A 15,960-nucleotide genomic window follows, 5' to 3' on the forward strand; every position below is an offset into this window, starting at 1 on the left:
AGAGAGGGAGAGGGGGACAGAGAGAGAGAGAGGGGGAGAGAGAGAGAGAGGGGGGCAGAGAGAGACAGAAGAGAGGGGGGGAGAGAGGGGGAGAGACAGAGAGAGAGAGAGGGGGGGAGAGAGAGACAGAAGAGAGGGGGGAGAGAGGGGGAGAGAGAGGAGAGAGAGAGAGAGAGGGGGGCAGAGAGGGGGGGCTTCACTTTTCTCAGCAGTGATCCAACTGGGAACGGTCAACTGGACATACAACTAAATTTTATTGGAACGAAATTCCATCCAGCTGCTGCTGTTCCAGGTAACTCTGCCTCTCCACCTTTTTACCGTTTTATTGTGCTGATCTTTTGTTTCCTCCCCAAACCCAACGAAGACGTGTAGACGTGCATGAGTCCAAGCAGCCACACGCAGCTCCGTGCACCTGGAAACGCTCGTTTTTTTAATCTGAAAAGTCTATTATCTGTGTTCTGTTGCCATGCCAACTGAATGTGGTTTAATGCCATGCTTTATCAGAGCCTGCTGACCTCCATTCCCACTGAAGCCTGCAGGGAGTTTTAAGCACATTTCTGAGGCTCTAATGATTATGTGGCCGTCGGTTACATCATCAGTCAACTCTGACGACTCCTGAACTCCAACAGCTCGTTGGTGCTCGTGGCCTCCTGAAGGGATAAATGATCACCTCAACCCGGCGAGTGTCTCCTGATAAATCTGAAGTTCGAATCGCCTTCAGCCTTGACCAAGCATCAGGTGAATGCACACAGTCACCCCCCCCCCACACACACACACTCACGCGCGCGTGCATGTGTGTGCTCGTGCACACTGGTGTTCCAGTATCTCCAAATGACCACAACAACTTATTTTGAGCCGCTCAAACGTTCGTTTAACCTCTGACGAAGCTCACAGTTCTACTCTCACTGCATTTCCAGTATGTGTGGTTACACATGCGTGACATTCTTCACCCACACACACACACACACACACACACACACACACACACACACACACACCCTATCACTTTAACTGTGTTCATTCTTCTGCACTATAGCTGTGACAGGTGCTCCCTCTATTTCTGTAAGACCGTATAAAACGCACACACGCACACGCTCAGCTGCAAAATGCACACAGCACCGCGTGCACGTTTCATGTGACCAGCATTCATCTCTCATCTTTAGCCAAACCACATGCAACCCCGTCTTTCACGTACCCCTCCTCAAAAGCAGAGCACACCTATGGCCGCTATTAAGTGCTGTCGATCACAGTGTTTGAGTGTGTGTGTGTGTGTGTGTGTGTGTGTGTGTGTGTGTGTGTAGGGGGGTCATGCAGGCATTGGGACAGCTGCGGCTATGCAATGGTAGGGTCAGGTTTCTTCTCTAATGCTAACAGTGTTGCACAGCCTGATTCACCGCTCAGCTTTTAGAACTCTGGCCTATATTTAAAGCAGTTAACACTTCCAGTTCTCCAGTCGTGCACGATCCCCCTTGTCTTCCTCTTCGTGAGGCGACCCTCCGCGCCCACATGCTGAGCAGAGGCACCCATCAGGACATTCCCCTGTTGTGCTGGATGCTTATTGCATTCTCTCCGTTTTAGCACATTTGGTGGCGTGGATGTGAGGCCCAGATGTGGCCCCGCTGAGCAGCCCCCACTGTGCTGCTCCCTCAGAAATATTACACACGATCGCGTTATCGTCTCTTTGAACTGCTGTTTCAGGGAGCCCGAGACTGTTGCCCCATCTGAGGATCATCCTCTAATCCCTTCATGACTTCACGCCAGACATAGTTAAAAGCCGCACCGTGTCAAACTGTATTTATTCCTCATCATAATTGGCCCCATGGCTGCAGGCAGGCCCACTAACACTCCCGCATTTAGAAGGTTGCATCATCCCAGGATTCTCCACGTGTTCCACAACTCCAGGGGGACATGACTGGCGAGACGGACACTGGTTGAGACAACCTGTTTGTTTCAGCCCGTCTGGCTGCCTGTCTGTGCCCGTACGTCTGCTCAGACCCGCCCTGTTTGTCTGTCTGCTCACTTTGGTCCCTCTCTAGAGTTACACAGTTATTTTTCTGTCTGGTGGCTCCGTGCTGCTGTGCGTCATATGGCGCTGAGCTGCCACGTTGTGTTCAGTGTCAGGTCAGAAACCATTATGGTGTTTTATTCTGCCAGTCAGCGGAGTATATTAACGGAGCTGCCTGTGGTGCACGCCACGCCACCGGGACATATAGGAAGCAGCACTTATGCGAAACACTTCCAAGCATGTATTCATATTTTCCTGTTATTTAAGGCTGCAGCTCATAGATTTATGTTTTACCCTATTCAGAATGTAGGTGTCTCATATTCTAGGAAGCAACTTTCATTTTAATGTATCAAATTCCACAGGTTACTATTACAACATGTGCAGGTGCACACTAGACTGCTACTGTGAGCACTTATTCTGTTTTATCAATGAAAACAAAGGAACAATAACGGCTTTCTTACCCCAGAATAATAAAGAAATGAAAACACAAAATACAGCAGTCACAAATCACGCAAAATGTAGCGTGAAACACTTCCTGTTTAGGATGTCGACACAGTAACTGAACCTGTTTCTGCTTCTGTAGATGTAAACGATGTGGGGGACCTCGGCCCGACCTTCCCTGACCTTGAACAAAGATTGCAGGTAAACAGAGCTCAACTGTAACGGCTGTGGTTGAGGAGTAGCGTTGCATTTCAAACCCAGCCGGCTGCTTCACGTACACCCGCTTCAACATGTGCTACGGCGCCATCAACGCTCTGGGGTTTTTCTCCACCTACGTTATTTACAGCTCCCAACAGGAAATCGACCCAGAAGTTGTCTCATATATGTTGGGGGTGTTATTAGATAAATAAAGGTTATTGCAGAACAGAGACGAGGCTGGATTGGATATTAGACACTGTGTGAAGGGTGCGCAATGGTGAAAATCCTTGCGCATATGTAGGCGCTTGAGTAAGTTAATCCCCCCTATAAATCAATGTTTTGACTGTTTACAGCTCAGTGCCGGGTTGAGTTACCCTTCAACCATTCAGGGTCACATCAGGTGCAGTACCCTTTGATATAAAGTGTCCACGGGCTTAAAGTAATAGTGTAGAAAAAGTTTTCTTTAACATCTTTGGTGTGATTTGACAGGGCAGTATTGATGTTATTCTTATTGCAGCTCAAGTGTTTTCCTCATTCACGCTGTAAAATAAAACCATTATGACCAGTACATTAACGAGGAGACACGTTAAACTTGCTAACATCAAGCTGGGCAGTCTGGCGCATCAGCGCTGCAGCAGACTGGGGGGGAAATGCGGCTGGCAGATGCAGCCGAATGGGTCTTGTTATTTTATTTTTCAATAACAGCGCATTTAGAGTCACTGTTATGGTCTCTGCTCTTCTCTGCTGCAGCCAGTGCCCCCCTGCGTGTCGCTGGAAGAAAGTGTTCAGGTGTACAAGGAGCACTGCAGGATGGCGAGGGAGTTCCACCAGGTCAAGCATGAGATCAGCGCGCTCGAGGATCGCAAGTGAGTTCCTGTGAATAATGGAAACAAAAGACGAGGGGCTGCAGGTGTAATGACAAGTGGAGATGCTCCTGTGCTTTGGTGGATGTTCAGGTAAAACATCAGCATCATCAGCTGCCATCTTGCACATAACAGCGATGTTGCCTTCAAAAATATTGGAAAAGGTGAAACTTCTTAACCGTCCTGTCAGGTAAAAACACCGAGGTGTGAGGTTTGAGCTTTGCCCAAGTCAAATGAAGTTAAAGATCAGAATATTCCTCACATTATCTTCACCTAAAAAGGTGCTTTGCTTTCAAACGTCCACCAGATGGCGCGCGTGTAAAGCTTCCCGTGTGTGTAGGCGTGTGTGTGCGTGTGTAGGCCTAGATATTCATTCTTCCTTTAAACTGAGGGAAGTTTCGCAACATGGGACTACCTGGTTTTAAGTTCGAGGTCAGGGTTTAAATCGGGGTTAGGGTTAGGAAGCCGAGTAAAGAATGTCTATGAAAGTTCCCATAAAGATGTGTATCTGTGTGTGAGAGAGAGTTAGATCTGAAAATTGAAGTGCATATCGTGCGTCATATCTAATTATATCTAAGAGAAGTGGCCCTGATTTTACTTACCCTTGTGATTGACAGTCATAATGAAAGATCCCTGCCGTGATATTCTGAGTGGTTGTGGTGTGTAATACAGGGCATATTTAGGCTGCATCCTTCCCCAATCGAACAAAGGCTGATCTCATCAGAGACAGGACAATCTCTGTCAGTCAGTGTCAGGTTGTTCTGCCTGTCTTTCCGGTTAGCTTGTCTTCAGCGCACTAACTAACCTCAAATAGACTCAATAGAATGAGTTTATTAGTGTTGCTGTAATTCATGTAAGCGTGTTCCCTTTCTATGAATAAACTTTACTCCGTTTGGAAGAGTTAAAACTCTCCACAAGTCCTGGTTATCAATACTTTACTTCAATGTTGCTAAAGTGGCCACAAGTGTGCCGTCGCACTGTGACCGCTGAGAGCTAAAATGCTACATGCTAGGAATTTCTCATCAGAATTCATTGTTTATTAACTGGGGAATGATGGTGGTTTTTACTTAAGCTTAAACTTGTAATGAGGGGTGAGAGGTTGTTTAAACTAGGGCTACAAACCCAAAACTGTCCGGCCAAAACTAAAACCTCAAAGGTTAATTTCACTCATTAAATGGTGAGAGGGGAGAAATATTCAGGGAAAGAGAGTAAATGGAATGGAAATGGGGAGGAATGCAGTTACAGTGGGAGGAAGAAGCTAAATAGACAGATTATAGTGGGATAAATGGACTGGGCAGAGTGGGGATAATGGACTGGGCAGAGTGGGGATAAATGGACTGGGCAGAGTGGGAGAGTGGGGATAATGGACTGGGCAGAGTGGGGATAAATGGACTGGGCAGAGTGGGAGAGTGGGGATAAATGGACTGGGCAGAGTGGGAGAGTGGGGATAAATGGACTGGGCAGAGTGGGAGAGGGACAGTGTTTGTATTTAAACATGTATTTACTTTTATTTGTTTTTACTGTTCACGGTTTTGTGATTAAATGTCCCACTTTAGCCTCTGAGAATAAGAATTGGCTTTTAGGTCACTTATCTATTAATATTTCTCGTTTTCTTGAGAAACATGAAAATCAATTTTCTTCTCTAAACAAAGACGAATGTGCTTCCAGCACGTTAGCACGTTGCTCAGGAGCTTCTCAATGCTAACAGAGAGTGAAACATAAGAACCCAGGACCGCACATTCAGGTGTCCATCGAAGGTCGATCCTCAAAAGAATCTGTTGATTCCATTTCCGCTTAGGCGGAAGTTGCTGGCGGAGCTGGTGGAAGATGAGAAAGTCGCCATCGAGATCGCCCGCCTGGAGGAGGAGTTTCGCCGCCTGACGGAGGAGAACCACACCTTGGTGACTGTCCACGGTGAGCGCGCCCAGCAACTGAAAAGCCTCTGCTTGACCAACGGGACCAGGCGGGACTCCTCGTGACCTCTGACCTCCGCCCATCCTGAGACCTCGGAACGTCCAGCTCGACATCAGGCAATGAAACCGCGCAGAAATGAGGCTCGGCTAGCGCTCCTGCACAGCAACAGTCCGTGAATCAGCTAATTGCGCAGAAAAAGCACAGTTTATTTTGGACTGAGTCATTTGTTTGAACCTACAGACGTGCTGTCATCATCGGTGTGAGGATGTGATAGTGGTTCGATGACGCACGGCCACTTCAGTGGGGGTTGTTTTGTCATCGTGCGTCCTCGCCGCACGCCCCCGGCTGCTTTTGCGATACCTTACGGTTAACATTACCTGACGTCCAGCTGACCTGGTGTCCAGCGTCTCGGGTCCTGCGGAGGCTTTTTAACCTGAGGTCGGAGGGAGCGGTTGGTGGCGTGATACGGTCCAAATGTTTTCAACCCTCCCACACACAACACCCACCTCCCCCCCCAACAACCTCCTGCACTTACAAGTTCCTGTTGTGAAATACAAAATAAAAGGGAAATGAAATGATTGTCTGGAACTGAGGCAGAAGTCAGGGGTGATTTGTGAGGAACAGTAAAAGAAGAAGAGTGTTTATCCATTTGCCAGGAACCGCTGTGATATGAAACCGTATCACCGTGTTTTTTTCCTGATGTAGCATGTCTGTAAAAAGGGGAGTTTAGAGCAACACAAGCTGTTAATGTTTGTCATTGTCTATTAATAAAGAGGTGTATTAATATAACGCTGCGTGAGGCTTCCTTGTTTTTATTTCTCTGCTGGTTTGCTGACGCTGCTGCGCTGCCTTCAGGCAAAAGGGAACTTTTTTTAGCTCCTTCTGAAATTATGAACCCGTCTTCTGATTGGTCAGTTTAACCGACCGAGGCCTCTTCCTTCACAACATCGATGGGAGCACGACGTCACTCACAAAGCTACCAGTTGGTCGGGTGTCAGTGAGCGGCGATGTCTCAAAGGAGGCTGCGGCTTCTCCGAAAGACTTCCTGAAAAAAGGGAGACCTTCTGGGAATTAGGGAGTTTATCAGAAGCATCCCAGGGCGGGACTCGTGTTGGGAAAACTGCTTGCTCACTCGGTATCAGCGTGCTCATGTGACTCAGCGTTTGCTCTGTTAACACCCAGAGTTGTTGCGACACACTTGCACGCACACACACACACACACTCCCTCACACTCCCTCTCTATCGCTCCCTCCCTCTCACGTCCGCACACACAGGCCATATGACTGAGTCAAGCTCAGATTTTAGTTTGAAGCCGAGTGGAGATAAAGCTTTCTGGGAAACAAAGCCTGGCTGCGGTCTATTTTGAAATAAGCATGTGTGGCGAACAGCTGGGGCCGTCTTTAACACTTCAGGATATTTAAAGTCAGCTTTGTAAGGTAGGCATGTTTCTCTGTTTATTTTAACGTCCACGCAGCTCAACGCAAGGCTCAGGGATGAGCGTGTGTGTGTGTGTGTGTGTGTGTGTGTGTAGGCCCTCATATAGGTGTCCCTGATGGCCATGTCTGCCCCCAAGTTGTCTGTGTTTACATACGAGTCCACGCTGCATTCCTGCCATGTGCTGCGGCGCCTGGACGAGCAGCGCCTGCGAGACGCTCTGTGTGATGTCACCGTGCTGGTGGAGGGCCACGGTTTCCGAGCGCACCGGTCCGTGCTCGCCGCCTGCAGCGAGTACTTCGCACACAGGATCTCCTCGCTGACACAGCAGGGGGCCGTCATCGCTGCGCCCCCAGAGGTGAGACACGTGTCCTCCAGACCAGCCGAACGACGCGGGTTCACGGCCCAAAGGTGCCAGGACAGAGTAGAAAATGAAGAGAATAATCGTCTGCCACCATCTGTCAACAAGCCGTTTACACTCATTTCCTGTCAACTAAAAATAGTTCCAAGCTACAGGCAGACCATAATTCCCACTCTGGATTTTGGGACCAAACTGTCGTGTTTTCTTCTCCCAGGTGACGGCGGCCGGCTTTGAGCCCCTGCTGAAGTTCGCCTACACCTCCAAGCTCCTTTTCAGCACAGACAATGTCGCAGATATCCGCAAATCGGCCTCCGTCCTCGGTTTCCGAGACCTGGAGGACGCGTGTTTTGATTTCCTGGCCCCCAAATTGTCCGGCGGCGATGGCCCCGCCGCCTTTCTGAGAAAAACCTGCTGCCAAAAGAAACGCAAGAGGCGGTTATCGATAGAGGAAGCTGGCACCGGCCCGGGAGATGCCACCCGTGGTGACGGGGAACTCAAAGCAGTTGCTGACTCATCAACTCAGCAGGAAACGTCTCGGTGCTGCGGCGAGTCAGCAAACAGTAAAATGGAGAGTCGGAGCGGCGCTACTCAACATTACAGGCAGTGTCCGAAGTACCGGCGGCAGCTGGCGTGTGAGAGGGAAATCTGCAGTAGGCGTCAGAGTCTTGCAGCACCCGCCACCGAGGATAACCTCCGGAATAAAGAGGAGGAAAAGCGTAGAGAATCCACCCCAAACGCTTCCACCTTAGCAGACAGAGCGGAAGATCATGAAAGAGGCCCTGAAATAATCAAAAAGGAAACAAATGAGACAGAGGGAGGCTCCGTCGAGATGGGAAGAGACCCTCACGTAACGGAGAGGTGCGATGCTGAGTCGGCCTTCCTGGGGTCCAGCTTTGTGCTGGCTGAAGGGTCATTGGGGTTAATACTGAAGCGCTGCCCCCTAACGACCTTTGGTGAGGACCCTGGGTCACCGGGGGAGGGGAGGTTTGCCAGACACCCCAAAGGTGAGAAACTGATAAGAAGCCCTTGTGTACCGGCACCAACAGCTGTCCGTCAAAAGACTGGGAAGGGGGCAGGAGGACAGGCAGCCGGCGTGGAGGGAGGAGCCTTGAGCGTTGTGGAGAGGGAGGTGGCCGAACACCTGGCCCAGAGGCTCGGGTCTGATCTGACCTCCCTGGACCCGGATGCAAGAAACTCCTCAAATACGGGGACCACTAACAAACCTCCCGAGTGTCTGGACCTCCACCTCCAGCCCAAACCGAGCAGCTGCTCATTTTTCAGGGAACAGAACAGGTGCCCTTGGAGCGGAGCGGAGCTGTCCGAGTGGGAGGGCGCCTCCCAGTCGGGTTTGTCCTCCCTTAACTCGGGAGAGGATGGAGATTCGGGCACGGAAACAGAGAGGGACAGCGAGTCCTACACGAGAGAGAGGGCCAAAGAGGTGGGCAGAAGTCTGGTGTGTTATCGTGCGAGTGGATAATTAGCTCATGTCCCAGAGAAGTGGGCTGACTCAGTACACGGCAGAACTCACACTGTCATTCACGCTAGAAAGCTCCGCAGGTTTGGTTCCTCCCTATAAACTGCTGATTGCACATTTCCAGCCCCGCACCGGCAGCAGCCACGGTCTCCCCTCTCCTCCCAAACTGGACTCGTGGTTCTCCGGGTTAATATTTAGCATCCTGGTAAATGTGTGCCAGGCGGTCCGAGTTCACCGGGTGTCTTCAGCTTTCACTGAACCAACACTGCCTGTTCCGGTGTCCCCAGGTCCAGCTGCCCTTCTCCGTCGACTGGGTTGTGGACCTGAGCAGGAACGACTTCCAGCAGCTTCTGAAGCAGCAGGACTTCACGCGGGAGCAGCTGGAGTTTGTGCACGACATGAGACGGCGCAGCAAAAACCGCCTGGCCGCCCAACGCTGCCGGAAGAGGAAACTGGACTGCATATACAACCTTCAGTGTGAAATCAATAAACTGGTACAAAGAGGACTTCTCAATTCTATTTTCAGCCCCTTGTTTGCACGAAGGGGTAAATGGATTGTTGTGAATTGTGTGTGTGTGTGTGTGTGCCCACAGAAAGCCAAGAGGGAGAAGCTGATTGTGGAGAAAAGCCATCTGGGCCAGCTGAAGATGAAAACATGTGACAACGTCTCCACCCTGTGCCAGGAGGTGTGCAGGGAGGCCGGCCTGCAGCCGCAGCAGCTCCAGGTGTTGGCCAGATACACGTCCCCAGAGTGCCCGCTCTCCTCCATCTTCCCCCACATAGACACACTCCTCTCGCAGCACGGGCCGGGGGCGCAGGCCTCACACTCGAGCTGCTCCGCAGAGCTCCACCAGCCGTCCTCAGAGGAAAATGCCACATCCAGCCCGGATAGGCTTCAAGGAGACTGTCAACATATGCTTTAACCTGCAGCCAGCACATGCTATAGCATGTAGAGACTGTGTACAGACAGATAAAGCCATGAACTCACCACCGACAACCAATCACAAAGCTATATGCATCCTTTTTTCTTTTTTCTTTTTTTTTTACAATTCTGTCTTTGAATTGTGTTGGGAAGACATTCCAAGTTAAAGCAGGTATCGTGACCTTTTCCAGATGTCTTTTGTGGCCTGCAGCCAACCCTCACACTTCCGGAGCAGGATCATGCAGATGTGAGTCACCGTGTGGTGAACTCACAATAACACTGGCACCATTGTGCAGCACATATTCCGTACATATTTCAATCTTTTTGGGGCCAGTTTGGTACCAGTGGTTTCTCAGGAGTAAAAACCAGCCAGCGTATGTCTGTTGTTTACTCTGTGGCCGGCCTGCAACGCCGTTTCTGGTCACCTGACCACAGTGACTCAGCACTCTCGACCCGCAATAACAGAACTCATAAATGTGCCTGAATGTATTCGAGGTGCTCATGAGTAAATGAACAAAGTGCACGTGATAACGGTCCTTTTATGCTTCCAAATCCTGTATTATGGATGGTTTTATATCTTTATTAGATGTGAACGTCGTGCCCTGTGTTGTGCTTGTCGCAGCCATCTGAATTACTCTTAAAGGTCAAGAGATCGAACCAGCAATGTCATTAAGAGACGACAGAGTTTTTATGTTTATACTGAATGTTGCCTCTAATATCCTGTAAGATGTTTTTCTTTTATCTGTCTAACTTAATGTTTTCTGGCATTTTCTTGCTTTTACCAACTTTTCTCCTTTTTAATCTATGTGGCTAATAGGAGGCATTTGCAGCTTGACGGCTTGTGGGGTTTATTGAGGACATATTTATGTAGAGATGTTTCTGTAAATCATAATCATCACTATTTAGCTTGTATTTAGATTTATTTGTGTTTTCGGTTTCATGTCGTTCAGACATTTCCAGTCAGTCCCACGTTTTCTGTGTCTTTACTGCCCCCTAGTGGCTTTTGCTGCCCCTGCACAAGGTACAGTTTACTGCATATGACTTCATTTATGTGCTTTTATTTCATTGTGAAAGCTGTTTTTTCATCTGCCGATCTAAATGAATTTCTATTTTCAAACGCAACTAAGTGATAAATGTGTATTCATATTCTCAATTCTCAGTAAGGATAATGAAAGTCTGCCAGTCTCCCTCATGAAGCAGTCACAGTATTTTTAAAACTCTATAATTTTAGTAAATCCAACATTTAGTTGCCCCTTCTATGTGCCGACATAAAAAAGAGATGATTAAAGAGGGATCGGTTTATCCTAATTGGTTCTGGCGTTAGGGATTCTGGGAACCTAAAGTGGCCGAAGTCCCAGGGCTAATTAGGGAGGTCAGTGATGCTTGGAGAAAGCATGTGGAGGTCACACGCTGTCATCAGGGTTCAAATCCAGCCTTTGACACACCACTAACCAGCAAAGTCTACCTTAAACCACATAACCAGAGCAATCAATAATCACTGTCTAATTAAAGTGTGGTCGGATTAATCTTCTCGAAATGAACCCTTTGAATGAACATTTTCATTCACCGCCTCTGCTAGATTATATAAGCTTAAAGATAAGATTTTTAAAATAAGTAAATAAATAAATGAGCACGTGGTTTCAGTCAGAACGTTCAAGTCTAAAGGTTGCAGTATTGCCAAATGGACAGCAGGTGGCAGCATGGCGATAGATAGATAGATAGATAGATAGATAGATAGATAGATAGATAGATAGATAGATAGATAGATAGATAGATAGATAGATAGATAGATAGATAGATAGATATAGATAGATAGATAGATAGATAGATAGATAGATAGATAGATAGATAGATAGATAGATAGATAGATAGATAGATAGATAGGAATAACAGTTCTTTCTACAAATGCTTTCAGAGGTGATCAATTCTGGTCCATTGGAGCTCCAGAATCTGCAGTGAGCTGTCTGTCTGACATTGCAGCTGCTGATTTAAGCATCCTTCTTTTTTACACCTGCCCCCTCTCTTTTTCTTTTATTCTCTTTTCGTGTCTTAGAGAATCTGTGGGTGTTTTCTGTGGGTGGTTCCCTGGCAGAGTCTGAAAACTACAGCTAACACAATATGCTCTGCTCACAGTGCTGGTAATGAATAACAAGTCATGTGCCAACATGGATTTTAAAAAAATCAATTAAATTTTAGCTTTAAGATCTGTTTTAGAATGCAGAAACCTCGTCCTCCGTACTGGAACCCTAACCCTGACCCACAGAGGCCGGAGACGCTGTTGGGAGCAGGCGTGTGAGCAAAGCTCAGCCAGGCATGCTCTCATGGCAACCTGCATGACTTCAATCACACAGTCGGGGGAGCAGCGAGCAGTGAGACAGGAAGTCTACGAGGCCTTGAGAAGAGTTTGTGAAGTCCACCCGGAGGTGGTCAGACGTGGCGTGGTTTGAATTGTTGTCAACGTCTTCACGTGAGCAGAAATCTAATCCTTCAGGCAGGAAATAATCCAGTCATGTGGCTGCCTAATGAGAACCTGGGAGCCGTGGAGACGTGCACGCACATGCTTACAATAATTACAGTGATCATGAGGTTGTAAAGTGGAACATTCGTCTGTGAAGAGTAAAATGGAAAATGCTATCTCACTTTGCTGTGTGTGTGTGTGTGTGTGTGTGTGTGTGTGTGTGCGCATTGTCATTTCCAGGTCAGACAATTTCATCAGGAGTCCCTCCGATGTTGAAAAGCCACCGGAGCCTCACGACGACACAAACAGCCGAGCGTCACCAGAGCGCGATTCATTTTACACAACTTTCTTTTACACAATTTTACAGCAAAACAAGAACGACCGTTTATGGTTTACATCCGCTCAATGTAAATCAGAGACCGAGGGAGGGATCCGCTGTAATTTACAGGATAAGAGTGGAAGATCTGGCAGCCTGAGACAGCAGGCGAGGTAAAAATAACAACAGAGGGGTTGGAAGCAATTCGGCGAGTATGAGACATTTGCAAGGACTTAAAAAAAATAAGACTTGATGCAGTTACCATGGATACCGTGGGTTTCCACAGGCCAATGAACTCCGTCCAGTTTGGCTCGCGTCGTGACCAACATCACATTTCCCTTCAAAGTGGGGAAAAATGAAGAAAGGGGAAAAGAACACCTGCCTCCATCGCTCTCACTCGCAGGAGGGAAGAAGAAGATCCAGATAATTTATTAAAACTACAGCTGACACACCATCAAAGGTCATCCGCTTCCTCACTAACGAGGATGGAGCTGAGGTGCTGCTAGCGAAACGGCATTATTCAATAACGTTTACATAATACTGTTGCTCGTAAAGCCCGCTGTAAATAAATTAAGAAAAACGTTTAACGCATTTTTAAAAAAAGGCAACGCATGTGCAACGAAGATACGACGACAGAAGAGACGCAGCTTAGATCCACCTAGTGGTCAATACTTTCTTTGGTAATGGCCGCCCGATGGTAGGAGAGCCTGTGTGTTGGAGTACAGTCACGTCCACACGTGCACGAGAGCCGTGCGTGTGCACGATTCCCCGCCGGGAACTTTGCGGTCTCGCTTCAGTTCGTGCAGGGCGCCCCTCCCCCGCTCGGGCCTTCTGCACAGTCTGATCCCAGAAGGCGAAGTGGAGCCGGCTTCCTGCTCTTTGGCGTCCGTCCCCTGGGCTACTTAAAGCAGGCGGAGCAGCTCGCCTCCCTGCGCGCGTCCAGCTGCGGCGACACGGTGTCGGGGATCACGCTTTTCAGGATGTCGTTCTCCGCGGCCATCATGTGCTTGACGAGGAAATTGGCGGCGTCACTGATGTTGAGGTTGTCCTAAAGGTGAGAGATTTCAATGAGGAGCGGTGAAGGAGGACACACCCACCCGTGACCCGCCCACGCCTGGGCCGCCCCGGCACCTCGGCCTGGTGACCTTTCACCCCCAGAATGTCGAGTCTCGATGCCACAAGAGGCGGCCGCTGGTGCTCCGGTCACACGTGGGTGTCAGCAGAGGGTGTGTGAGTGTTTCTAACGCTTTAAATATGCATTCGACTCGCACAGCAGCCACAAGCAGCGTGACTCCGCTTTATGAAATTATCTCACACACCAACTTTTCCACACGGACATGAACTTCCAGTGGCTTCGGCGGTGGGATTTATTTTAGTTTGGCAGCGGCTGCCGTGGCCCGAGTGGGCGATGACCTCCAGTGAGTGTCTGCGTCAGGCACTCAGTGCTCATGAGACTCATTCATTCTCACTAAAACAGTTTGAACTTTTTGGGAAATGACACTTCGGTGCCAGTTTAATGCAACGGAGACTGGAGGGAAAGAGGCCTGCATGGAGGAAGCTACAGAATAATAATAATAATCCATCAAGCGTCACCATAAACTAACGTTTTTCTCATCTGATCATAATATTGATGCCAAAACAGCAAAATGATTTCCATCTCCAACCTCTAGTCTTACCTTAGCGGAGGTCTCAAACCAGCCCACGAAGCCGTGGTCCTTGCAGAACTGGTCCATTTTGATGGCGTTGTTGGCCAGCTCCCTCCCCTGGTCGCACTTGTTGGCCAGCAGCACCGTGGCGATGTTCTGCCCGTCCGCCAGCATCAGCTTGGAGTCCAGGTCCTCCTTCCACTTGGCAACGGCCTCGAAGGTCGTGTGCCGCGTCACGTCAAACACTATGAAGGCCCCCATGGCTTCGCGGTAGTAGACCCGCGTCATGTTTCCGAAACGCTCCTGACCTGCGGTGACCGGACACACACACACACACACACACACACACACACGGTTCTTCGTTCATGAGATTCCCATTGTTTGCATGAAATGACGAGCTAAATGCTGTTAGCCAAGCCTGAAACTGCACATTCCTGTTGACTCGGTCACACTGCAGATAAAGATTCTGGGATTATGTGGAAGGAGACCAGAGAAGAGGAAATGGAACGTCTGACAGGAAAGAGATTGATAAGTTCCTCCTTTCATCTACGAACGATTGTCATGCTCCACCAGGCAACCTCACATGCAGACCCAGACACGGCGGGACACACCGTCATGCAGGACAAATACACACGCTGTTACATGTAGAACATCACTCCCCCGGGAGGTCCATGTAACCAGGTAGATGGAGGAATAAATAAAGCAGAAATGACTCGGTGGGTTGCTTCCACCTTGTGACTCAATAACAGAAAAATCAGGCTGGCATTCAAATAGGCATCACATGAGCGCCGTCACATGAGGGAGGACCATACCTTAAATAAGTGACTAATGAACGCACCCTGGTCTTTCCTCTGCGCGCGTGAGCGCGCGCGTGTGGGCCAGAGATAAAGAATAGCTGTTTGTCACAGTGACAGTGCTTCTTCCATCAATAAACGTTGAGTCATTTTCAACTTTCATGCTGACTCTGAATTACGGTCTTATCTCACCAAACTTCGCCGTATTTGTTTAAACCGATTTAATTAGGGGTTGTTGTTGTTTTAGCGTTTCTAAAATAAAATCACGGGGGCAGAAACATTAGTTGGATCCCGCATCTGTCGTACCTGCGATGTCCCAGAGTTGGAGCCGGACCGTCTCAGAATCCCAGTTCAGCACCTTCAAGGCGAAGTCCACTCCGATGGTGGCCCGGTAGTTGTTGGAGTAAGTCTGGTGCACGTAGCGCCTGATGATGGAGGTTTTCCCGACTCCCAGGTCCCCGATCACCAGCACCTTGTACAGGTGCTCCTTCCGGAGGCCCTGCATGCCGTTGGGGTGCGACGTGAGGTTGGTCATGCTCCCTGTGGGACCCGCAACTTCTGGCGGTTCTGACCCGCTGTTGGAGAACCTCTGTCTGTCCCCTCGGGCCCCGAGAGTCTCCTACCAGAGCTGGAAACGCCCTCCGTGCAGGGAAGTATGTGGTGCGTTCAGGGGCTGAACGTGAACGTTCACCGTCACGTGCGGTCCGCGGCCGCGCAAGTTCGGCGCGCATGTCGGGATGAGACGTCCCGAAGGATTGAAACGCGCATTGTTCCTGCACAGTTTGGGATAAATGGGGGGAAAGTAGCAATAAAGGTGAAATGGTGTTTTAACTCCTGCAGCAACATTTAGACACGTTTTACCTGATATTCTGGCACATCACCATTTTTGATGCAGCTCTTTCAGAATAAAACGCATTTCGCTTTATTTATAAATGCATTCTAATCCATCAGAAGACTTCTTGTCTACTTAATATCACACCATTACTCTGTTTAGCTCGTAGCAACAACTCTCATCCAGCCTGGTTTTAAAGCTTCTTCTTCTTGCTTTCTTTTAACACATTTGCATTCTGTAATTCATTATTTACTAAGTTCCTTCTGACATTCCTACTATCTAAAATTCCAGAATACAACAAC

The 15,960-nt window shown here is 48.8% G+C and overlaps 3 protein-coding genes across 6 annotated transcripts; 2 read left to right on the forward strand and 1 right to left on the reverse strand.

Annotated features, from left to right (window-relative positions):
* Window positions 1–142: 142 nt before the first annotated feature.
* map3k7cl (map3k7 C-terminal like) lies at window positions 143–6,215 on the forward strand. 4 transcript variants are annotated; one of them, XM_057054010.1, is made up of 5 exons: window positions 143–292; window positions 630–738; window positions 2,589–2,647; window positions 3,395–3,510; window positions 5,306–6,215. In XM_057054010.1, exons 2-5 carry the CDS (start codon window positions 663–665, stop codon window positions 5,484–5,486), a joined length of 432 nt encoding a protein of 143 aa, XP_056909990.1. In that variant the 5' UTR covers window positions 143–292; window positions 630–662; the 3' UTR covers window positions 5,487–6,215. The 4 variants fall into 4 exon arrangements, with proteins under 4 accessions (XP_056909990.1, XP_056909987.1, XP_056909988.1 ...); XM_057054007.1 differs by having other exon boundaries at window positions 630–737; window positions 2,585–2,647; XM_057054008.1 differs by having other exon boundaries at window positions 152–292; window positions 505–737; window positions 2,585–2,647.
* A 252-nt stretch (window positions 6,216–6,467) lies between these two features.
* On the forward strand, window positions 6,468–10,734 carry bach1b (BTB and CNC homology 1, basic leucine zipper transcription factor 1 b). Its single transcript, XM_057054005.1, has 5 exons — window positions 6,468–6,857; window positions 6,953–7,213; window positions 7,431–8,654; window positions 8,978–9,184; window positions 9,284–10,734. Exons 2-5 carry the CDS (start codon window positions 6,974–6,976, stop codon window positions 9,611–9,613), a joined length of 2,001 nt encoding a protein of 666 aa, XP_056909985.1. The 5' UTR covers window positions 6,468–6,857; window positions 6,953–6,973; the 3' UTR covers window positions 9,614–10,734.
* A 1,652-nt stretch (window positions 10,735–12,386) lies between these two features.
* On the reverse strand, window positions 12,387–15,483 carry rab38b (RAB38b, member of RAS oncogene family). The gene is made up of 3 exons (XM_057054006.1): window positions 15,133–15,483; window positions 14,063–14,340; window positions 12,387–13,434 (listed from the first exon to the last, which is right to left on the reverse strand). Exons 1-3 carry the CDS (start codon window positions 15,359–15,361, stop codon window positions 13,285–13,287), a joined length of 657 nt encoding a protein of 218 aa, XP_056909986.1. The 5' UTR covers window positions 15,362–15,483; the 3' UTR covers window positions 12,387–13,284.
* Between the last annotated feature and the right edge of the window lie 477 nt (window positions 15,484–15,960).

Source organism: Takifugu flavidus, chromosome 14, assembly GCF_003711565.1.
Source record: "Takifugu flavidus isolate HTHZ2018 chromosome 14, ASM371156v2, whole genome shotgun sequence".
Classification (NCBI taxonomy): Eukaryota; Metazoa; Chordata; class Actinopteri; order Tetraodontiformes; family Tetraodontidae; genus Takifugu; species Takifugu flavidus.

What these genes read in the sequence shown, in the direction of transcription:
- rab38b (XM_057054006.1), bottom strand. Translation starts at nt 15,361, where the DNA reads ATGACCAACCTCACGTCGCACCCCAACGGCATGCAGGGCCTCCGGAAG. An exon ending in CCAACTCTGGGACATCGCAG is followed by an intron (nt 14,341 to 15,132) that starts GTACGACAGATG and finishes CGGTCACCGCAG; the next exon opens with GTCAGGAGCGTTTCGGAAAC. An exon ending in GGTTTGAGACCTCCGCTAAG is followed by an intron (nt 13,435 to 14,062) that starts GTAAGACTAGAG and finishes TCTCACCTTTAG; the next exon opens with GACAACCTCAACATCAGTGA.
- map3k7cl (XM_057054007.1), top strand. Translation starts at nt 663, where the DNA reads ATGATCACCTCAACCCGGCGAGTGTCTCCTGATAAATCTGAAGTTCGA. An exon ending in TCAGCCTTGACCAAGCATCA is followed by an intron (nt 738 to 2,584) that starts GGTGAATGCACA and finishes GTTTCTGCTTCT; the next exon opens with GTAGATGTAAACGATGTGGG. An exon ending in ACCTTGAACAAAGATTGCAG is followed by an intron (nt 2,648 to 3,394) that starts GTAAACAGAGCT and finishes TCTCTGCTGCAG; the next exon opens with CCAGTGCCCCCCTGCGTGTC.
- bach1b (XM_057054005.1), top strand. Translation starts at nt 6,974, where the DNA reads ATGGCCATGTCTGCCCCCAAGTTGTCTGTGTTTACATACGAGTCCACG. An exon ending in TCATCGCTGCGCCCCCAGAG is followed by an intron (nt 7,214 to 7,430) that starts GTGAGACACGTG and finishes TTCTTCTCCCAG; the next exon opens with GTGACGGCGGCCGGCTTTGA. An exon ending in AGTGTGAAATCAATAAACTG is followed by an intron (nt 9,185 to 9,283) that starts GTACAAAGAGGA and finishes GTGTGCCCACAG; the next exon opens with AAAGCCAAGAGGGAGAAGCT.